Here is a 24,081-nt window from a genome sequence, read left to right on the forward strand (position 1 = left end):
GCGCGTTGCAGTTTGTTTGTTTTGTTGTCCATCGCGCGAAGCAGAAATGAAGTTTCTCCGTGTTGAGTGTTGTTCACCTTTGAAATGCCCAAGAAAAGGCAATATTCTGAAGAAAGTCTAAATTATGAATGGGTCAATATGACGACAGTAAACTCAAGCAATAAGAAATGCTACATCTACTTGAAAATTGGTTTTTTTTTCATTCAAAATTAATAATTTCTCTTTGAAGAAAATCGTTAAAAAAACATAAAAATTGAACAATGCCTTATGGCATTATTAGCAACTAGAGACTAAGGGTTTTTCCAAATCGTCTTGATTACCCGTGATTTTCATGAAGAAAAATCGATTTACATTTACTAGTTGCGTGATAACACCCAAAATCGGACAAACCAACATCATTTACCTTACACGCTTAATAAATAATAATTCAAATTAATTTACAGCCCATTTTTAACATTTTATGTAACATAGGATTCCTTCCTACCTTCGTCTTGAGTTTTCTGGATGAGCAGACAGATTCGAAGAGTGTGGTTCTATTTTTCATTTCTTCAAGAATGATTTTCAATAACTCTTTTCAGGGCTAGAGGCAAATTAACTGCAGAGTATGAACTCTTGAAAACAAAAAGGAGAAAAAATGATTTAATAGTAACGATATTTAGCCAAAGAAATTTCATGTAAGCAAATCATGAAAATACGTAATTTTTATTCCACTATTTTGTTGATATAATCGCTCGAAGTAAATTAGTACCGAATGAACTTCGTGCATTACATAATGCTGTTTCCATCAGCATGGATAGAGCCATCACTCACACCATTCCCAAAGCATTTTCCCCACCGCATAAATTCGTTAACAGAACAAAGCTGCTTATTCTCGCCAGCTTTTAAACGAAATTTGCGAACGATTTCCCTCTCCTCATTCAAAAATGATATTAGAGAAGCGGGGGTTACAACACGATCTCGATAAGAAGACAAACCGGCTGAGATTTACCCAAGATCTCATTTCTTATTCCTTAGGTTGAAGTGTACACAGATAGTGTTCGCATAATGGGCTTTTCGTCGGAATCCCTATCGAATGGCTTTAGTTCTGTGGCAGCGCTAAAGTGTATCAAGATAATTCAGCAGAAGCAGTTTGAATAATTGTTGCGTAAATAAAACGCTACTTGAAATCAAATCTCGTAGACGGGACGGTTTCTTTCTAGACCGAAAGACAAAATCGAATTAAGATGGAAAGATATTTTAATTTACACTAGAACTGCACAAGAAACACTCTCTTTACTTTTGAACTTGATTTTATGCTTAGATTCGAAATTTTACAACGTTGTGCCTGTTTCCTTGTTTGCGAGGGGAGTTTGAATGGACCAGAGTACAGTTACAGTTCACCCTTCGGCTTCTTAGAATCTGCTCCAGTTACGCTTTTTTGAAACAGCTCATACCGTTGCTCTAAGAATGAAAACAACACATTCATGCAAGAATATGATGTCATCTCGTGCTTGGAGTGGCCTTGTATGAAAGAAAAAAAAATGATAGATCAATTATTACACTACACATAAAAAGTGCTTGAAAAAGCATTAGCCCTCTTTGCATATGATTACGCAATATGAAGGACTGCTTCAACTGTGCACTCTCAAAAATGTTTGCATTCGGAGCACCATGCAAATTAGCAGCGCAGTAATAAAGGCAACACGTGCTCTAGTGGTCTCACCTGCTGAGTATCGCGGTAGGTCGTGCTTAGCGATGGTAAGCGTTGTGTTGATTGGCTCTTTTGATGATACCCAATTTCGGCCCATCTGATATTTTCGAATAGGAGAAGGAGGATACATATTAATAACCTAATTAAATCAGTTTACAAATCATTTGACCGTACCCCTATCAACACCTCCGGAACTAGAGAAGACGAATGAACACTATCGGTGAAACCGACCGCGAACACCTTATCCTTGAAAAATTTAGGAAACTTTTGCGCCAGTTCCACTGTGACTACGCCACCATAACTATGTGCCACGATAGCGACAGCCTCCGGATCACATGCCATCACGTGTCTCTCAAATACCGATACGGCGTGTTCAGTGGGATTCCTGCTACCCTTGATCGGCTTCGTAGATCCTCCAATTGGGCGATAATTATCGTTGGTGTTGGTTACCAGCACTTCGTAGCCCAATTTGCGGGCCATGTTTATGTAGGGTATTTGCGTACCTGCATCCAGCGAGTGATTGATAATCAGGCTGCAAAATAAACAATAAATAGCAATAAAAATAATTTCATTGTACATAGTTCATTATTTAAAGTTAAGTGATTCTAATCGTAAGGCGGGGTCTTCGTAGTAGTCTTTTAAGCATCTTTGCATACTTGAAATATTCGAAAAAGAATTAGACTACTTTTTGAAAAGGGTCAAAAACATTTTCTTGATTTTATACAAAAAATTATAACTGAAAAAAATTTATATCTACAAAATTTTGGTCAAAGGACGAAGTGTAGAAAAATTGTTCAAATTTTCATAAAAAAATACCAAAACTTTTTTTGAAAAAAAATTGGCTAAAAAAAGAATTATTTAAAAAAATAAAACCCTTTTTTCACAAAAACGTTTTTTTTTAATTTCTCAAAAAAAATTATATGAATAGCCCTTACAATTTCCAACAAGTCGTCAAAACATTGGAAGATGGGCACTTTTGCAGGGAAAAAAAGGTTTTCTGACAACAACTTTTTTCATGTTTTCTTTGAAAAATAGCTATTAATGTTTAACTCGTAACATTTTTATGTATAAACTAGCTGACCCGGCAAACTTCTTTCCGCCCAAAGTTTGTTTTCTGTTATCAATACCTTCAAACATTCACGTTTTCTTACTAAGCGCAAATTCATGAGTCCAATCGCAGAACTGTTCATTGATTGATCTTCTAATCGACCCCGTTGAATTTACCTTTTACTATAAATTTCCTAGTACTTCTACCAAAACTCATCATTATAATATCAGATTATTTTCAGACACAATTCTCGTTCAAAATTTTCCAACCACTTGCAAATTACATTTCTCCTTTACAAGGAATAAATGTTTTATACAGAAAATATGATAGAATAAAGACAGCCCTAAATCGGACAATAAGTTGATAAGAGCAGAACTCGAGGAAGAAGAGTTCTGCTCTTATCAACACATTCAGCGATACTTTTATATTGGTATAGATAGAAGAAGATATAGGAGTGCGTTTCATCTCATTAAAATCCATTCCCAGTTTCGAACAAAGATCAATTTCGCTAGCGCAAACATCAAATGGACTAACAGCACTTGTCACTATGTAATTGTAAAACATATGGCAATTTAATTCTCCGAATTTTCACTTTTTCCTTCAGTTTTCCGAAAATTTTCAATTGTCATGTTTGGTTGGAATATTTTTGGTTCAAATATGTGTAATATTTTTATGGAACCATTCCAGAGGAGGGAGGGGTGTTATACCACCATAGAAACATTTCTCATACCCAAAAACTCTCATATCCCAAATTGTGCTTGATAAGTTCTCGAGTTATGCAGAAGTTTGTGTTTGTGTGCCCCGTGTAATTTGTGTTTCATTTGTATGGCAGCCCCCCCTTAGAGAGGGGCGGAGTGTTTAACCACCATAGAAACTAAAACCTCTGTATGCCTGATTTGGTTCCATTTGCTTGATTAGTTCTCGAGTTATGCAGAAATTTGTGTTTCATTTCTATGACAGAGCCCCCCGCCCTCAGAAAGGTGGGAGCAGCGTTGAACCATTTTAGAAATGTTTATTGCTCCCTAAAACCTCCACATGCCAAATTTGGTTCAGTTTGCTTGATTAGTTCTTGAATTATGCAGAAATGAATTTATTTGTATGGCAGTCACAACCCCCCCCCCCTTCCCCTCCGAGAGAGGGGAGTAGTGTCTATTGGCCATAGAAACGTTGAAACGTTTCGTGTCCCTTGAAACATTCGCATGACAAATTTGGGTCCATTTGCTTGATTAGTTTTCTAATTATGCAGAAATTTGTTTTTCATTTGTATGGCAGCTTCGCCTTAGAGAGAGGGCGGAGTGTCTAACCACCGTAAAAACATTTATTGCAACCTCCACATGTCAAATTTGGTTCCATTTGCGTGATTAATTGTCGAGTAATGCAGAAATTTGTGTTTCGTTTGTATGGCAGCCCCTCCATAAGGAGAGGGGGTGGAGAGTCTAACCACCATATAATCATTTATTGCACCCCAAAACCTTCATATGCCAAATTTCGTTTCATTTGCTTGATTGATTCCCGAGTAATGTAGAAATTTGTGTTTAATTTGTATGGCAGCCCCTCTTAGAAAGGGGGGAGGGGTCTCAAACTATCACGAAAACCTTCCCCGGCCCCAAAAACCCCTACATACCAATTTTCATGTTGATCGATTCAGTAGTTTCCGAGTCCATAAAAATCAGACAGACAGACAGATAGACAGACAGACAGACAGACAGACAGACAGACAGACAGACAGACAGACAGACAGACAGACAGACAGACAGAAAGACATACAGACAGACGGAATGCACGAAGGGAGTTTGTGGACTGTCCGATAGTCAGTTCGGATTTCGGAAAGGGAGATCCACGGTAGATGCTATTCGCATAGTGGTCGAAAGAGCCAACAAAGCATCCAAACAGAAGCTCAGAGGAAATCGATACTGCGCAGTGATAACGATCGACGTTAAGAACGCGTTCAACAGTGCCAGCTGGGAGGCCATCGCGACTACGGCTGGAGTTCCGCAGGGCTCTATCCTGGGCCCATCGCTCTGGAACAGTATGTACGATGGCGTACTAAAACAGAATCTTCCCAGAGGTATGGAGATCATTGGCTTCGCGGATGACATCGTTATTCTCGTGACAGGAGAATCCTTGGAACGAGTCGGAATGCTCGCGACCGAGTCGATAGACATGATCGGAAGGTGGATGTAAAGTGTGAAACTGCAGATAGCCAACCACAAGACGGAAATGTTGATTGTCAGCAACCGCAGGGCGGTGCAACGGGCAGAAATCACTATCGGAAAGCACTTGATAACTTCGAAGCGAGACCTCAAATACCTGGGGGTGCAGATCGATGATCGACTGAAAAAAAAAGCAACGAAGACAATCAATGCACTGACAAGAATCATGCCCAACAATTCTGGCCCAAGCAGCAGCAAGAGGCACCTTTTGGCTAGTGTCTCCTCATCAACATTACGATACGGGGGTCCAGCCTGGATCGCGGCGTTAGAAACTCAGCGGAACACGAGGAGACTGAATAGTACGTACCGGCTCATGGCGTTGCGAGTCGTGAGTGCGTACAGAACCATATCAACAGAAGCGGTCTACGTCATAGACAGGTTGGTCCCCATCGACATCATATTGGCGGAAGACAGCGAGTGCTATATGAGGAGGGGAATAGAGGAATCCGGAAGCTAATAAGGGCGGATTTGATGGCTAGGTGGCAGCAAGAGTGGGGTGCGGCTCAAAATGGCAGATGGACGCACAGGCCCATACCGACACTAATGGGCTGGGTAAACAGGAAACATGGAGAGGTGAATTTCCACCTAACGCAGTTTTTGCCTGGTCATGGCTGCTTCAGGCAGTATCTGCAGCGGTTTGGACATGCAAGATCGCCTCTTTGTCCGGAGTGTGGAGATGTGGAGGAAACACCGGAACACGTCGTATTTGTATGTATGTCCCAGATTCACCGAAAGGCGCGAGGGGCGCGAGGGCTGGGAACATTGTAGAGGAAATGTGTCGTGACGAGGGCACCTGGAACGCAGTGAACAGTGCAATCGTCCACATCATGTCCGAGCTACAGCGGAAGTGGAGGACTAACCAGCGTTCAGATAACGCCTGACTATAAAAGATGAACCACAGCGAGATCTGAAGCACCGGAGTACCCCTCGAGAGCGGCCGTGACGGAGTGCGTGTTATGTTGGAGGGCACTACCTAATCGTCGCTCCGCTGGGAAGAGAAATCCTGCGAGGGTGACTGTGACGGGGCGCGCGTTACGTTCGAGTGCGCTTCCTAGTCGGTTCACGTCTCGACAGGTGAGAAATCCCGCGACGGTGGCTGTGACGGGTTGTGCGTCAAGTTGGAGGGCAATTCCTAATCGGTACACGTCTCAACGGGTAAGCGGAATCTGGCGAGAAGAAACGACAAATTACTGGCAATGCCTCATGGTGGTTTGGAAAGAATACTGCGAGGATTTCGACGGAGCGAGCGCCTAGGAGGGCGTCACCAAATCGGTGTGTACCTCACGAGAGTTGCTGTGACGGAGTGCACGTTATGTTGGAGGGCACTACCTAATCGGCGCTCCGTTGGGAAGCGAAATCCTGCGAGGGTGGCTATGACAGGGCGCGCGTGAAGTTGGAGGGCGCTTCCCAATCGGTGCACCTCTCGACAGGTAAACGGATACTGTCGCGGAGATCAGAAAAATGCCTGCCTGGCAACGCCTGATCGTGGCCTAGATGGAGGAACACTGCGAACATTTCGAAGGAGCGAGCATTAAGGAGGAAGCCATCGTCAAACTGGTGCATACCCCACGAGAGTAGCTGTGACGGAGTGCGCGTCATGTTGGAGGGCACTACCTATTCGGCGCTCCGTTGGGAAGCGAAATCCCGCTAGGGTGGCTGTGACGGGTTGCGCGACATATTGGAGGGCAATTCCTAATCGGTACACGTCGCGTTAGGTACACGGAAGCTTTTGCAACGAAAGAGCGTCGTGAAGAACAACGGAATCGTGAATGAGGTATATATAGAGAAAAAGTGAAGGATCAACGCTAGCTGGCGTTGAAAACTCGTGAAGTGCATGAGTACAGCCGCCCCCTGAAGTTGTCGCCTAGATGTGGTCCCAGGGGGAATGAGGCTACGAGTAGAGGGCTTGGTTTTTGTGGATGCGATCCCCACTCGACGTCTGGGTTAACCCTTCCCAGGTAAGGCTAGTAGAGCGTTCCTCACCTCTATAAAAAAAAGACAGACAGCTGATGAAAATTAAACTCAAGCGCAGCGCTGCGTATGTTTTCTGAAGACTGGTTATAACTGTGAACTTCAAACTCGTTTTTCTCGAAACTAGTTTTTTCAAACTGGCGTACACGATATCTCAAGTTCTACTTTACCGATTCGTGTCATATTTATATGGATACAATCTGCATGCATCTCTCTATCGCATGAACCTTTTAAAACATAGTTTTTTAAATTTTTGATATTTAAGAAAACGGGAAACGCAAGAAAAAACATCGTTACTGAATCAGAATCTAATCGATTTTTTTTGTTTCAGATAACCTGAAGGGCTGGAATCGTGTACGCCATGGCTCAACTTTTTTTAACCCTCGCACATCATTAACTCTTATAAATATTTTTTCGCCGTTCAATTTTTATTTTGTTGTTAAAAGATAGATGAGCAAATAATGATATAATGGTTAGTGAAAATATTCTTTGTTTTATTTTTACGAAGCTCGAAAATACGTCCGAAATTCGTGCCTCTACACTAGAATACCTCCTTAAAAACAAAAAGAACACATATCTGATCTTAGAATATATTAGGCTGTCAAAAAAGTCCTGCGGTATTTTTTTTTAATTTTCATTTGTTCATAAAATTAGTTACAATCATCTGTTTTAAGTCAAATATGCGCCGTTTTGTTCGATGACTTGTTGCCAACGAGATGCCAGGTTCATAATACCCGTGTTATAGAAGCTCGCTTCCTTATTGGAAAAAAAACTCGGATAGCCAATTTTCACAGGCCTCTTTTGTGGCTACCTTCTGACTACCTAGCTCGTTCGCCATGGACAAAAACAGGTGGTAGTCACTTTGTGCAAGGGCCGGATTATACGGCTGATGCAAAAGAAGCTCCCATCTGAGCTCCCGGAGCTTCTGGCACGTCACCAAAGAAGTGTGTGGCCTGGCGTTGTCCTGATGGAAGACAATGCGGCCTCTGTTTATCAAAGATGGCCTCTTCTTCATGAGTGCTACCTTCAAGCGCTCCAGTTGTTGGCAGTACAGGTCCGAATTAAGCGTTTGGCCATAGGGAAGCAGCTCATAAAAGATTATTTCTTGACAATCCCACCAAACACACAGCAGAACCTTCCTGGCCGTTAATGAGGGCTTGGTCACCGTCTGAGCCGCTTCAGCGGGCTTCGACCACGACCGTTTGCGCTTCACGTTGTCGTAAGTGAACCAGTTTTCATCGCCAGTCACCATCCGCTTCAGAAACGGGTCGATTTTGTTGCGATTCAGCAGCGATTGTGGCTTCTTCAAATGGTTAATAACGGTTTGATGTCTTATCCCCAGCTCTTGGCCGATGCTACGGCTGCTACTATGCCGGTCTTTCTCGGCTAATTCAGCGATTTTGTCGCAATTTTCGACGACAGGCCTTCCGGAGCGTGGCGCATCTTCGACGACCTCTACACCAGAACGAAAACGTTGAAACCATCGTTGTGCGGTGGAAATGGAAACTGTATCGGGTCCATAAACTGCACAAATTTTATTGACAGCTTGAGATGCATTTTTGCCTTTGTCATAATAGTACTGTAAAATATGTCGGATTTTCTCTTTATTTTGCTCCATATTTGCGACACTAAAACTGACAAACGACTTAACCAAACAAAACACTGTCAAGGACTATATTATAGCTATAAAATACCTTTCCAACAAGCTATAGTATGACTCGATACAATGAACACAACTAGAACTACGCGCTTACAACGACACCTCGCGGTAATACCGCAGGACTTTTTTTTTACAATATTATGTAAAAAATCCTCAGCTTTCAAGAAAAATATATTCAAAAAAATAGCGCCCTTGGTCCCGAAATCATGAAAACTATAAAAAACAGATACATCCAACAATCCTAAGAAAAAATCATTTTCTTCGCAAATGTTATATTTTTCTAAAGAAGTCTTGACTTTAATTTGATATATCGATCATCTAAATCGGTCTAGTAGTTCAAAAGTTATGAATTTTTGAGAATAAGAAAAAAGAGGAAAAAATTGATATTTTGAACTATTGGTTAACTTTGAAAAACCATAACTTGAAAAAGAAAAAGAACACATTTCTGATTTCAAGATATTCTGTGTGAAATCCTCAGCTTTCTTGGGAAAAATATAAAAAAATATTGCACCCTTGGTCCCAAGACCATGAGAACCATAGAAAACAATTACAATCAATAATAACGGAAACAAAATGTAAATTTTCCGCGACTGAAGCTAACGAAAAAATAAAAAATACGTGTCTAATTGTATGAAATGAGGAACAAATCTACCACTTTTCACGAAAATCTGTATAATTGAATAAATGTATGTTGATTCTATTCATATTTTCATGAAAATCGGCAAGTACTTTCCGGATAAATTAGTATATGTTATTTAGATGTTAATGCCTTTGTACATTACAGTATAAACATTACATTGCCGTAAAAATTGGTATTGCGAGTGCCAGACAACGAAGCATATATACTGCGAGACAGTGCGTACCAAACAGTACATATAACTTTAACGGTCGTCAAACATGTTCATTAAATCTAAGTCGATGGGTAATCACAGTTCGTAAATTAACATTAGCTGGTCTAAGGGATCCGTTTCCGTCAAGTATTCACGACAAAGAGAAGCACACCATATACAATAAAAGCGAAAATCCAAAACAAGCAGCAAAAAAATCTCTGACAGATTCGTCATTTCAACTCCTCTCTTTCATTTTTTTTGCCTACCTTCTAGCCCACTGTCCGGCCCGAACAACACCGCTACCGTGTATCAGTACTAGCAATTTTTTCGGCTTCATCAATTCTTCTTGAGTGCTAAAAATGAATGTTGCCTCTTCTTGTGGAACGTCATCCGACATGTATAGTTTTTTCAATCCAACTGTTTTCTCCAACCGTTCGTAAACATAATCACTGATAACGTCTCCGAGTGCTTCGTAATGTGCTTGGTTCTGTTGAGCCGAGGTGTAAATATTGAAATCAAAACCATTGTCGGTCAATTTACCGGTTTTCTTATCGAGCTGTCTCAGTTCTCCTTCTGCAAAAAATATTTCAAAACTTTGTTGACCCCAAACAGCGCATTGATCAGCAAACTTACTCTCGTTAAAACCGTATCCAAATCCTTCCAACGTGGTTGGATATTCACCGGATTTCATGGACCCTGTCGAAGACATCCTAATACCGCTAACGTTGATCAAAGGCTGAATAAAGCGAAGCACAGAGCGCATTAACTCTCCAAAGCGGTCCTGATGTGGATACACAAGTTGACTTCCGATCGTAAGAACTGCACCCAAAATAACAATTACATAAAATGCATTGTTTCGATTGAATAACATAGTTCAATGCTGTTCGTGCTTACATTATTGACGCTTAGCGGTGGTTCACTCAAGATTTGTTTTGTTGACAATCGGATGAAGTTTTGTGTTGCGAAAATCACTGAACGCGTCCCAAATGAATTTATCACCAGCTGACTAGGAGCTTTCATATTCAATTCGAATGCGCTATCCGCAAAAGCTACGAAAAAAGCGTTTCCTGGTGGCAATAGTGAGGAACCACAATATTGGCGATCTAACGTACAAATCTACACCTAGGCGGCGCTGCGGTGAAAGTGATGATGGTTTTAAATTTTGCCATGTGAGCTTATGGAAGGTTTGTAGTTCTTTCCATAAATTACAATGTTATAATCATAAAAGATTATTTGATTGCGATGAGTTTGTAAGAAATTTAATTCTGCCCAATTTTATTTATAACATGTTATTTATTTACCTCTTTCAGTAGTGAAAACTATAAAAATGTTGACAATGGTTGAATTAAAGAACGAAATTCGAGAGCACAATCAAACACAAGTAGAAAAATGCATGTGAGAACTACATTGGAAAGCCCGGAAGTAAAATATACGTGATTTGTTTTTGAGTTTTAGGTTACATTTGCATCATTTTCTTAGTTCAAAAACAAAATCCAGATGTCTCACCGATCGTTAACGTTTTGCTTTAGATCGCCAATTGCTTTGAATCTCCTTCTGCCCTCTAGAGGCGAAATCGGGAGCAAGAAATAAATTCACCTAATTTAATTTCATCTTGTTTTACAAGATACTGGAATATCAACCTATTTTATCCCAAGTCATTTTTGGAAAAAAAAGGAATTTTTTTTTCCTAATCAACTTTGAACAACAATACTTTGAAAAATAATAATTCAAAAACGATAAAAATCACATCTCTGGTTTTTGGATATCTGATGTAAAAAAACCTCAGTTTACAAGAAAACCATGTACTGTTTTGTCACAAATTCCGAACACTCAAATTTTGTTGGCCATTAAACAGTGTCTCGTTACGCAAAATGGCTCAAAACGCTTATGCTCGGAATTTGAATATGCACAGAAACTTGATTCATGTTCCGAACACTACTTCTAAACTAATTTTAAATGAGATTTTTGAATAAAATGAAGCAAACAAAATAGATAAAACGTCTACAAAAACTTAAAAAGTACGATGCTTGTTTTATCACTGGTTTTAAGTCACATTTTTTGCAAATATCTGCAAATGACCTTAAAATGAAGGTTATAACCCAAAGAATGTCAGGGTTTTAACTATTCAATTATTTATGCTATTGAAGTTCGATAAATTTACATTTGAAAATGATGATCTCTTCATAAAATTCTTGATCTTATTCTTCTTATTATTCTTATTCTAACACTTAACATGAACACAGCAAACAGAATAATTGAAAAAAAACTGCAAAAACTACAAAAACTGAAAAATTGACGATGGTTGTTTTTCACAAAATTTTCTAACGCAAACATTTTATCATTGGTTTTGACTGTGTTTTTTTGTTTTGTTTTATTTGTGTTTTTTTTGGAAATGGTCTGTATTATACATTATAGGCTATAGACTATTTACCTTTTATTATACCTATAAATGATGTCAAAATGGAACCTTTAACCCAAAGATTGTCAGGGTTTTCATTATTCAATTATTAATAACATAAAAGTATAGTAAATTTACATTTAAAAATGAAGTGTTCGGAATTTGAGACTGTTCGGAATATTAAACAAAACGGTATTATACATCGGCGAGAGATGAAATGAAATATTAACATTTGAAATTATTTTCATAATCGTATAACATTTATGAACCAGTCATGCTTTTAGTTTAGTGCTTCAATTTGTTGCTTTGTTTGTTGTAATTCAGATGGCGGTTTGGTTTGAGCTCGAACTATTTGTTATTCACAAAATTACCTAAGAACGCTTCCCTAAAACTTTGACAGTGTTTTGTTGTGTTTAGTTCTGCTATGATTCCAAAGAGTCAATTTTCGAGTGATTCAAAATTACTCAATAATTCACATTTCGCAAAACATGCGGAAAAGACAAATTGATACGCTTAAAATATTCAATTTAAAGTAAGTATAAGCTGCTCAACGATTGCCCGGATGAGTCCAATTTCTCGATGATTTACAGTGTACAGGAAGTTAAGGACAATGAAGAGTATCTGGTAAATTTCGATTCCGGTGGGCGAGAGATTGCAATCAACATAATTTTAGGGGCAGGATTTCCAAATGAAAAACCAAAACTGATTGTTAGCCCAATTCTCAGCCATCCATGGGTTAACTCTAGCACCGGAGAAATTGAAGGTGCTCCGGGAATTCTCAATGTAAGTATTTTATTCGCAAAGCTGCCGATAATTTGGTAACTCATTTATTTCAATCGATATTATATACTCGCTCTAAAATTAACAAATCAGTTAAGCAATCAAGCACTGTTGAAATACATAGCACGGAAATTCGAAAAAGTATACACAAACGACTGAATTGTAGAAGCTGAGAGATGGCAAAAGGTTATCAAGTAGAGACGAACCGTCTCAGGAGGTTGAATGTCTCTTTAACCCATTGGTACCCACCGTATGAAATTTAATACGCAAAAATGCCCGTTTTTGATAAACTGTTTCTGTTGAAACTTAAGTGTTAAGTGTCATTTTTGTTGTTTTGTTGTGTATTGAAGCTTGCAAAGTTCGAGTTTCCCGCAAAAGTCGCAAAGTAAAGATAACCTACACATGTAATGGGTTAATAAACCATAAAAAGGGGATTTCCGGAAAAAATCACTTCAATAAAAAATTTTAGGAGGTTGTGTTCAAGACACGACCGCATTGTTGACGTAGAACTACGCTATAGTTTAATTCAAGTCGCTTGTTTATAACCGCGGATATTTTATAATCCTACGAAAATTTTGGAATAACCATTCTACCAGTTTGGTCGCCCCGAAATGTTTTGACATAGGACTGTCTTTGATTTCTATATAGGGGGGTAACTCTACGAAAAATTTAACGATTTATTAAGAGTTCTCAAACGCATATTACTCAAAATCGTTATTGCGACATATGTTGTGTTATATCCCATTAGACGGGAAATTTGTCCAGCATTTTTTTGCGTAAAATATGAACAGTGAATGTAGTAAACAAAGTTAACGATTTGACGATCAAAATGCACTAACCATTTCCTTTCTTCCCCGAAGCAACGAGCAATTTTTTTTGCCTAAATTCGGGCGTTTATTCACATTGTTGGTGCGTATAATGAATTATTCTCCATTTACCAATTATAGGCATTTATCGGTTGTTGTATTGTATGTTGCCCAATCAATTCCTGCACAATTCACATTTCTATCGTGTAGGTCTTGCTACTAATAATTTATGTAATTGCGGTCCAGGATGTCATAATATCGAGCATGTTGTTTGGTTATGTAAAAATGCAATTAATGAATTTAAGGTGAAAGTGGAAGCTAGCCACAAATGGCTGCAAAACGAAACCAAATTTGGCATGTGGAGGTTTTAGGGTGCAATAAATGATTTGATGGTGATCAGATACTTCTGCCCCCTCTCTAAGGGTGGCTGCCATACAAATAAAACACAAATTTCTGCATAACTCGAGAATTAATCAAGAAAATGAAACCTAATTTGGCATATTGAGGTTGAGGTTGCAATAAATGTTTATATAGTGGTTAGACACTCCACCCTCCTCTCTAAGGGGGGTGGGGGGGAACTGTCGTGCAAATAAAACACAAATTTCAGCATAACACGAGAATTTATCAAGCAAATAAAATGAAATTAGGCATGTTGAGGTTTTAGAGTGCAATAAATAATTTACGATGGTTAGACACTCCACCCCCCTCTCTAAAGGGGGGCTGCCATACAAATGAAACACAAAATTCTGCATAACTTTAGAATTAATCCAGCAAATTGGAACCAAATTTGGCATATGGAGGTTTTAGGGAGCAATTGTTTCTATGGTTATTTTAGGGAGCAATGTTTCTATGGTTATTTGACAAAGTTCTGCGATTGGATCCATGAACGTGCGCTTAGCGAGAAAACGTGGATGTGATAACGAAAAATAAATTTTGGGCGTGACAAAGTTTGCCGGGTCAGCTAGTACCCTATATTTTGACCAACTTACCCTGTGTGTGGGATTAGTTAGTCAATTTATTCTGAAATATAAAGACGTTAAGTAAAAGTAAAATGTCAAATAAATGATTCTCTGATTATTTTTCATTGAAAGAGTAAAATATAAGCTTCATTGTGATATACAACATCCCAACACAAAACTTCGTACCGTCGATGGGGGTGAAAATGGATCAAAAAAGTTAGTTTTCGATCTTTTTGTTGAATAACTATCGTTAATTATAGTACATCACAATTCTGATTACGTAGTAATGTTTTCTAATGATGAACTCTCGTAAGTGTTCAAGGAATTGTTTTATAATATTAATTTTTCACTGAATTACGATTAATAGAAAGTTGACCCAATCCCAATCTTTCACCCCTTAGAGGGGGTGAAAATGGGTCAAAGTAGTGAATATCACTTTCTATTAAGAATTATGTATAGAAATCAATTTCTCAATAATTTCAAGATATGACATGTAAGTGTCTTGAATGATTATTTGAGTCACGAAAATAGTGTCAATCCACCTAGAAGTGCGATGGAAATGTTTATATACAGCCATTTCATGTCAAACCCATATAGTGGTTCTCAGATTTTCATGAAAAGTGGTAGTTTTGTTCTTTATCGCAAAACATTAGACCCATATCATTATGGTGATCATTTCCATTTTAGGGTTGCCCAACAAATCATTTTTTCCAATTTTTTCCAAAAATGATTTTTTTTTAAATTCATAACGTTTGAACTACTCTACCGATTCGGATGATCTATATATTAAATTAAATAGGTGATCATTTCTATTTTAGAGTGGTCCGAAAGATAATTTTTTCCCAAAAATTACTTTTTTTTAAAACTCATAACTTTTGAACTAGTGCACCGACTTAGATGATCGACATATCAAATTAAAGCCAATTAGCTAGTCTCTTTTCAAAAAATATTATACTTGCAGAAATTTTGGATTTTGGTCTTGTAATTATTGATTGTATTTTTTATATTTTACATTGTCTCGGGACAAAGGGCGCTATACTCAATAACACAACATTTAATTTTGATTTTAATTTTGTGTTATTGAGTTGTGATTTTCCAAAATTAACCGATGGTCCGAAAAATTATTGTTTCCAAGAATGATTTCTTTTTAAATTCATAACTTTTAAACTACCGGGCCAATTTTGATGATCGATATAACAATTTGAAGCCACATGAAACACCACATATGCATGAAAATTCTAGTCGCATAGGAATGTTGAACGAAAACCGAAAACATGTTAACTTTGCAGAATCACTCGGAAACGAAAACAATACCCCTCTGATATTCGGATATGTCATAAAAACACCTCAGCCTTCAAGAAAAAAATATAAAAAAAATGGTGACCTTAGTTCCGAAACCATGTAAGCTATGAAAAACAGTTACAATCAGTATTTACGAAAACAAACTCTTTTTTTTTCAAGTGTAATGTTTTTCAAACAAAGCTTATTGGCTTCAACCCAGGTTTTTTACGCGGTTTTTTACGAGGTTTTTTATGTGGATTTTCTAATTAACGCGGTTTTTTTACGCGGATTTTCCAATTAACGCGGTACCGGGTTTTCGGAAGCGAGCAACAATCAACTTTTTACTTCCCTTCTACGTAAAGATAGTCCCATTCGATATCTATCATTAGGTGGCATGGTTTTTTACTCGGATTTTCCGGTTTTTTTACGAGGATTTTCGAATTAACGCGGGGTTTTTTTACGATTTTCGATTAACGCGGTTTTTACGAGGTACGTATCCACCGCGAAAAAAAAACCTGGGTGTATCGATCATCTAAATCGGTTTAGTAATTCAAAAGTTATGAATTATTTAAAAAGGTCATTTTTGGAAAAAGAGGGAAATGGCCACCCTGATGAAAAAACAGGAAGTGGCTTATATCTTTGGTATAACCACAACGGTGACGTAGGACTATCGTTGATTTAGTGATCATTTGTTTCTAGTTGCATCTGAATCAATTCTGAATGAATGAATGAATGAATATTTGGGGGACTTCGAGAACGAGAGCGTTACGTTGGTGGCACACTATTCAGCAAAAGAAGCAATCACAAAAAAGTTGTATAATACATAATACATTGCTTGTATTGTGATATGATTTGTATTCCATTTCAAAAAGACAAAATATATGTCGCATCAAATCAGTCTACATAATTTTTGCGTTCGCTCATCCTTTTTCACAACACCCATTTCTCGTTTGAGAAATTGTTGAGTAAACATCGTTTGCTAGTGCGCGTAGAGCGGGAATTCCTTCTTAAGATTCATTGCACCTCTAATAAATTGCCGAAAGACGTAGTCTTACGTTGATCGCACTTCATTGGAAAATCACAAAACCAAACGCAGTATTATATGTATAGAAAACATTAAAATAAACTCTTTCGCTTAAATGTAATCATTCCAAGGGGAACTGGTAGATTATTTTTCAGCAACGAAATCTTCTCGATGCTGGATGGCAACCAAACGAAAAGAGTTCCGCGCGTGTATGTATGTGTGTGGCGGCTGCTCAGATGTCTCAAGCGGAACCGTTTTTCGATGCTGATACTCTCTTGGTCGCCTTCTCTCCTCCTCCTGATGGATCGGCTTTTCTGCGCTCCCTCACAGTTCGATACAAACTGAATGCATTTAAGGTCAGGTCAGGTCAGGTAATGAATCACTCACCGATCCCTCGCCCTCCAGCTTGTCCAGCTCGTCCAGCAACGATGTTGTCCAGTCGGTGTCCTCACGAAAAATGAATGTCGCTTAAGTATGCTTTTTGTCCGTGATTGAATCGAGAGAAGGTGTGGTTTACGATGGCAATTTGAAAGGCAAACTAGAGGCGAATGAACTCTCTGAGTTTGAAACTTTCAGCGACTGAGCAATAATCGATTGAAAATTATATGATTTTCGGGATGCGAAACATTTTCCGTTGCGCGCGCAACGCTTGAATTTATTATTCAATTCCAAGGGGAACTGCCAGATTATTTTTCAGCTACGATGACATCTTTCCGGAATCTTATCGATGCTGGATGGCAACCAAACGAAAAAAATCCGGGCGAGTATGTGTGTGTGGCGGCTGCTCCGATGTCTCAAGCGAAACCGTTTTTCGATGCTGATATTCTCTTGGTCGCCTTTTCAGTGGCATCACTCTCCAGGCTCTTGGTGACACCGTTCATCAGCGCTTTCATGATGAACGAAGTTTGCTTCACCACAACAGCGACAACATGCTCCAATCGCTGTTCAATTATAACTGAGTGGATTTCCGAGCGGCGCTCGCTTATATAGCGATTGGTGATATCAATAACCTGTTTTGAAAGCATTTTTAAGGCTATTGAAACAAGTTTCGGATCAAAAAGTAACAAGTGTATAACGCGTAGATGTTTTATCTTTCTAATGAAGTGTTTATAATACCATTTCGTTCAGTTGTTTAGGAGCTATTAACGCTCAAAATCTCGGTCTCCGGCGTAACGCTTTCGTTTTCGAAACTTTGATTTTAAACCCCGGTATGGAAATGAAAGACGTAATATTTTACGATAAGGAATAAAACTACTAACTTTCATGAAAATCTGACAATCACTATATCGGTTTGGCATGGAATTCAATTTTGTGCTTGACCCATTCTCAACTCCACTGAGTGTAAATAAGAGATTATTTTGAAAATATTGAAATTCGAATGGAAAAAAAATGATGTTCAAAATCTGAAATGACTCATCTGGCAAGACTTTTAAAAATAATTCTATCCAATATTTACAATTTTAGTAGTTCGGTATAATGCTGGGCATGAGATTTTTTCTTAGGTATTATTTGAGGGCTATTTACAAATTTAACTTTGATGAATTATTAAATAATAACTATTTGTACTTAAGTATTATGCATTGGAAGTTGTGGAAATATGTCTCCTATTAAACGGCTCACAGCTTTCAAAAATATTCGCAATATTTGTCAGGATATTACTAATAGTAACATTCTCCATTTTTGACCCAATTTCACCCCCATCGACGGTACTACAAAGATATTACCAAATTTATTCATATACTAGCTAACCCGGCAAACTTCGTTCCGCCCATTTACTTGATTAATTCTCGAGTAATGCAGAAATTTGTGTTTTATTTGTATGGCAGCCACCCCTATAAGAGGGGGGAGGGGTATCTAACCACCATAGAAACATTCATTGCACCCTAAAGTTTCCATATGCCTAATTTGGTTTAATTTGCTTGATTAATTCTCGGGTAATGCAAAAATTTGTGTTTCATTTGTACGGCAGCCCCCTCTAAGAGAGGGGGAAGGAGTATCTTAACACCATAGAAACATTTATTGCATCCTAAAACCTCCACATGCCAAATTTGGTTTCATTTGCTTGATTAATTCTCGAGTAATGCAGAAATTTGTGTTTCATTTGTATGGCAGCCCCCCATTTGAGTGGGGGAAGGACTGTCTAACCATCATAGAAACATTTATTGCACCCTAAAACTTTCACATGCCAACTTTGGTTTCGTTTGATTGATTAATTTCCGAGTAATGCAAAAAATTGTGTTTCATTTGTATGGCAGCCCCCTCTAAGAGAGGGGGAAGGAGTATCTTATTACCATAGAAACATTTATTGCATCCTAAAACGTTCACATGCCAACTTTGGTTTCGTTTGATTGATTAATTTCCGAGTAATACAAAAAATTGTGTTTCATTTGTATGGCAGCCCCCTCTAAGAGAGGGGGAAGGAGTATCTTATCACCATAGAAACATTTATTGCATCCTAAAACCTCCACATGCCAAATTTGGTTTCATTTGCTTGATTAATTCTCGAGTAATGCAGAAATTTGTGTTTCATTTGTATGGCAGCCCCCCCTTTGAGTGGAGGAAGGACTGTCTAACCATCATAGAAACATTTATTGCACCCTAAAACGTTCACATGCCAACTTTGGTTTCGTTTGATTGATTAATTTCCGAGTAATACAAAAAATTGTGTTTCATTTGTATGGCAGCCCCCTCTAAGAGAGGGGGAAGGAGTATCTTATCACCATAGAAACATTTATTGCATCCTAAAACCTCCACATGCCAAATTTGGTTTCATTTGCTTGATTAATTCTCGAGTAATGCAGAAATTTGTGTTTCATTTGTATGGCAGCCCCCCCTTTGAGTGGAGGAAGGACTGTCTAACCATCATAGAAACATTTATTGCACCCTAAAACTTTCACATGCCAACTTTGGTTTCGTTTGCTTGGTTAATTTCCGAGTAATGCAGAAATTTGTGTTTCATTTGTATGGCAGCCCCCCCTTAGAGAGGGGGGAGGGGTCTCAAAATATCACGAAAACCTTCCCCGGCCCCAAAAACCCCTACATACCAATTTTCATGTCGATCGGTTCAGTAGTTTCCGAGTCTATAAGAATCAGACAGACAGACAGACATCACTCCATTTATATATATATATATATATATATATATATATATATATATATATATATATATATATATATATATATATATATATATATATATATATATATATATATATATATATATATATATATATATATATATATATATATATATATATATATATATATATATAGATGACCAACTAGCACCGCCCTACCCTACCCTAAAAATAGTTTACCGATGAAAAAAATATTGATGGCATTTACATAGTTGTAAGTTGTAAGGAAGTCGTATTCACATAGAAGTTGTGTTGTGAAGAAGAATCTCTTCCAAGAAGGGAGATGACGCAGAGACCGAGCCAAATTTCACCTTAAAATATAACTTGTCCAATTGAAGGAGTTGAATTTCTTATAAATCTGGCAACTCTCGAAGAATAGTGCTTTTCTCAAAATGAAATAGATAATTAGTGCTCCAGAGAAATGTAATTGACGTACCGTTCGAGGATGTCCGATTTAGGTGCGCTACACATACAGCGTCACCGTCCCGTCAACTATTCTCTTGGACTTATTTTGCCAACGTCAACGTTGCCGGTGATTGTGTATTTGAATGCTACCATACGATTTCCATGGGAGGATATTTGACATTTCATTCCTTTACGTTGACTTCACGGTGCGGGCGTTGTGTAGCGCACTTTACTCTTACCCATGAAAGGCATTCGATTTTATTCTATGGAGGTCTGTACAGGTTTAGGAGTGGTAGGTCAAGTTTAGAAATAAGACTTCTGGAATTCTGCTCGATTTATGTGCCTTTTTCAATAACTTTCTCATCAAAGCTAATGAAAGAAAGGAGGGTAAAATGCGACGAATCGATGTGTTGGGTTTATTTAATTTTCCCTTCAATTCCAAACAATAATGCTGTCTGAATCTTGTTGACCCTTATTCGATGGTAATCATTCTTTAGCAGACATAAAGTGACTCAAAATATTTGTCTCAATTATAGGTCTTGCTACAACAACATAAAACAGTTTATCAATTTTATGAACCTTTTCTTGGTGGTACAATTCATCGTAATAAATTTCGCTTATTACTCTAAACTGAACTATTAATTGCGTTTAGTGTTTTATCTAGTTGATTGAATTCTAACTGCACTCATCTGAAATTCATATATTTGATTTTGAATTTATGGGAAAAGGTATTTTCGTTAATTTATCATTCTTCTTCGTTTCCTTCGTTTAAGGAGACTTTAAATCTTACGATTCATTCGTCTCCGTAGTTTATCATTATCAACAATTGTAACGTTTACGAACTTTGCGTATAAATTGTTTAAATAAATCTTTTAACTTCTCAATTTAGTTTTTCTAACTATTTATCATTCTTCCTTTAACTTCTCTACACAATTCGATACCTCCTTTTCATTATTCGAATTCTATATGAATAGTGCGAATAAATAAATATCATCTACGTTCCTGGTTCCTGGTTCCTGTTCGTGATTCAGCATTTCAGTGGAAGTTTGTCGCGATTGTTGCGACAATGGGTTATTCCATTCGTTCCTTCTCTCGAGGCACTGTGTTCCTCAAGTTCCTAAAATTTCTTTGATTACTGTCTAGGCGAAACGCGTCATTACAATTCAGTCAACAATGAAGTTGCTTCCACATAGATACTTCATTTTGTGGATTCCGATTTTTCTTATTCTTTAATTGTCATTCTAAACGGCCGACCCAGTATATCTGTATATTATCTTGTAAAGAAAAACATTTATCGTCGAAAAGAAGTAATTTGTAATTTCCTCAAATGATGAACCAAAAATTCTCTCTCCCCTCAAGTACACCATACATTCCGATCTGGGCAGAGTTGTGCAAGCCATCAGCCGTGAGTTCGAGAAGCATCCCCCTGGCGTACTGAACGATAGAACTTCCACACCGCAACACGTTCGTAATGGTAACATCCATGAATTAGCTCGAACAAACACCGCCTCTCCTGTGGGGGAACAGGATGTGTTCAATCTTCGAACGCTGGCAGTTGAGGAACTGGCCCGATTGAATGGCGATGAAGACTATCTGGAGGATTTCATCGACAAGCTGGGTTTCATCCAGAATCAAAACAAGGAAATGAATCAGCTGATGGATCAGATCGAAGCACTGGCGGTGGACAATTTAACAAAAAAAAAGTTTATCGACGAAAGACGCGAAAAGTTGCAGGAGTTGTTTCTGAGTTTCAAGGAACTGGGCGAGAAGTACGAGCTCTCGAATCAAAAGTATCAAAGAAAGTCGGAAGATTTTTCGCCCCAACATATCAAAGAACTGCTCCAAATCGCTGTCTCCACGGCTGATGCCAGTAGTGATGAAGAAGCTCACAAGTTTCTTGCCGGTGACACCGATGTTAATACTTTTTTAAGTAATTTCATTGAGACCAGGAAAAGTTACACCATGCGAAAAGCAAAAGAGGAAAGACTCACCCAGCAGCTGGACGCATTGGAACGAGCTGCCTTCTGATGTTGAACTGATTTTCGCCTCCTTCCGAGGTGAATATTTGATGTGATATATTTAGAAAAAAATAGTCACTTGTTGTCGGTGTTTGTACTGTATCAAATATAATATATCGTGACATGTAAAATAATAGCAAAGATATTTAAGGGAAGCTTACATTGTTTATTCGTACCTATCCGAAAGCTCAACGGAGCATTATGGCAATTGAAAAAAGAATCCACTGCACTGTGAATGTTCCCAGGCGATATTCATAATATTTCAAATGCGCAGAATCGCTCATATTTTTTTTTACGAGATTAGTAATCTTCAGATGGTCCCAACATTTAAAGTACCAAGTTGTGGAAACGAGAGGGATTGAAATCACCAAACCGTAAATGTAAAAAGCATGTTTATTTCCCCGTTTCTCCCATCCGGACGACATTCGGCTGCTAATCAAAACTGAGTGAAGGTTTGGTTAACTGTAACACAGCGTGAAGCTAGACATGGTTGGGCGCCAGGACTAATCGCCCTCAAGGATGAAAATTTTTCGTAGCATATATTTAACCAAAGACTCGTTGACTGTTGATGGATGCATGAAGGCAGTAACGCATGTATAAATCAATATTCTAATGCCTATTTTTGTTTGACTAGAATATTTTGCAGTAACAATTTATCCGTATTTCTTGCATATTGGAGATGATTCTTCTTCATTTGTTACTAGCTGACCCGGCCAACAACTTTTGAATACTCACGTTTCCCCTGATATTGTTTTTCAAAACGCGATCTATATTCGTGATCGATAATACAGAACGCCACTTTAATTTCAATAAGCAATTGAATGAAACACTATTTGTAATCTATTGAATTCAATACTTTTCCTTTGATTTTCATAACATTCCATTTTTTGAAAAAATTTCAATAATTATTCCCATTGATTGGTTGATTGGTGATCCGTTCTCGAGTTAAAACGTAGTTAAAGACACCAAATAAGTTTAATTTATACAGCCAATCCATGTGAAACCGATATAGTGGTTCTCAGATTTTCGTGAAGAGTGAAGAAAAAAACGACAAAAATCACATCTCTTATTTTTGGATATGTTATGTGAAAAATCATTAGCTTTCAAGAAAAAAATATAAAAATATATTGCGCCCTCTAGTCCAAAGCAATGAAAACAACAAAAAAAAACAAATGCAATCGATAGTTCTGAAAACAAAATTCGAATTTTCGGCAAACATAATATTTTTCCAAAAAGACTGAGTAATTGGCTTGAATTTGATATATCGATCATCTAAATCGGTGCAGTAGTTCAAAAGTTATTAAATTTCTTAAAAAAAAAAATTTGGGAAAAAGGCGAAAAAATGGATTTCACGAACCACCCTAAAATGAAAATGGGTACCCTAATGAAAAAAATAAAAAAATACGGGTCTAATATTTTGCGATCTACCAACAAATCTACCACTTTTCACGAAGATCCGAGAACCACTATATCGGTTTGGCATGGAATTGATGTATATAGATTTGTTTGTTTATTATTTTTCTTTCGTTATTTTTCGTTTTATTAACAATAATTTTTACGAAGTTTTTCATAATTTGTAATGCACTCGAGTATACAGTTTGATTGATATCCACGTCTATCACAATATGATCGAAAATGATGTGGTCATCACTGAAGCTTACTTTCAAAGCGTGTGTAAAAGACGACGGGGTAAAACGGCCACCCTATGCATAAAGTACAATCAAACACAATGTACACAAAATTGAAGCATTTCGTTATGTCAACATATATCTTTAGGATATAATACGCAATCACATTGATTTTCAGAAAGTTTATTTTTAACAAAAATCAGAAAAGTCGTATGAAAGTCATGCCGGGGAAG

The 24,081-nt window shown here is 37.8% G+C and overlaps 2 protein-coding genes across 3 annotated transcripts; one reads left to right on the plus strand and one right to left on the minus strand.

The window, feature by feature from the left end:
• Positions 1-1,232: 1,232 nt before the first annotated feature.
• Positions 1,233-10,414, minus strand: LOC129776775 (FAM172 family protein homolog CG10038). 2 transcript variants are annotated; one of them, XM_055782614.1, is made up of 6 exons: positions 10,307-10,414; positions 10,046-10,231; positions 9,679-9,985; positions 1,865-2,222; positions 1,703-1,787; positions 1,233-1,500 (listed from the first exon to the last, which is right to left on the minus strand). In XM_055782614.1, the coding sequence occupies exons 2-6, from the start codon at positions 10,173-10,175 to the stop codon at positions 1,370-1,372; spliced, it is 1,011 nt and encodes a 336-aa protein (XP_055638589.1). In that variant the 5' UTR covers positions 10,176-10,231; positions 10,307-10,414; the 3' UTR covers positions 1,233-1,369. The 2 variants fall into 2 exon arrangements, with proteins under 2 accessions (XP_055638589.1, XP_055638588.1); XM_055782613.1 differs by lacking the exon at positions 10,307-10,414 and having other exon boundaries at positions 10,046-10,300.
• Positions 10,415-12,203: 1,789 nt separating this feature from the next.
• On the plus strand, positions 12,204-22,400 carry LOC129774507 (vacuolar protein sorting-associated protein 37A). Its single transcript, XM_055778258.1, has 3 exons — positions 12,204-12,342; positions 12,401-12,593; positions 21,562-22,400. The coding sequence occupies exons 1-3, from the start codon at positions 12,299-12,301 to the stop codon at positions 22,228-22,230; spliced, it is 906 nt and encodes a 301-aa protein (XP_055634233.1). The 5' UTR covers positions 12,204-12,298; the 3' UTR covers positions 22,231-22,400.
• Positions 22,401-24,081: the final 1,681 nt, after the last annotated feature.

Source organism: Toxorhynchites rutilus, chromosome 3 (genome assembly GCF_029784135.1).
Source record: "Toxorhynchites rutilus septentrionalis strain SRP chromosome 3, ASM2978413v1, whole genome shotgun sequence".
Lineage (NCBI taxonomy): Eukaryota > Metazoa > Arthropoda > Insecta > Diptera > Culicidae > Toxorhynchites > Toxorhynchites rutilus.

Excerpts from the sequence above, each read along its gene's own strand:
- LOC129776775 (XM_055782613.1), bottom strand. The coding sequence starts at position 10,283 with ATGTTATTCAATCGAAACAATGCATTTTATGTAATTGTTATTTTGGGT. Across the intron at positions 9,986-10,045 it reads TGGATACGGTTTTAACGAGA|AAGGAGAACTGAGACAGCTC; the intron begins GTAAGTTTGCTG and ends TATTTTTTGCAG. Across the intron at positions 1,788-1,864 it reads TTCCGGAGGTGTTGATAGGG|ATGGGCCGAAATTGGGTATC; the intron begins GTACGGTCAAAT and ends CGAAAATATCAG.
- LOC129774507 (XM_055778258.1), top strand. The coding sequence starts at position 12,299 with ATGCGGAAAAGACAAATTGATACGCTTAAAATATTCAATTTAAA. Across the intron at positions 12,343-12,400 it reads CTTAAAATATTCAATTTAAA|TGTACAGGAAGTTAAGGACA; the intron begins GTAAGTATAAGC and ends GATGATTTACAG. Across the intron at positions 12,594-21,561 it reads GTGCTCCGGGAATTCTCAAT|TACACCATACATTCCGATCT; the intron begins GTAAGTATTTTA and ends TCTCCCCTCAAG.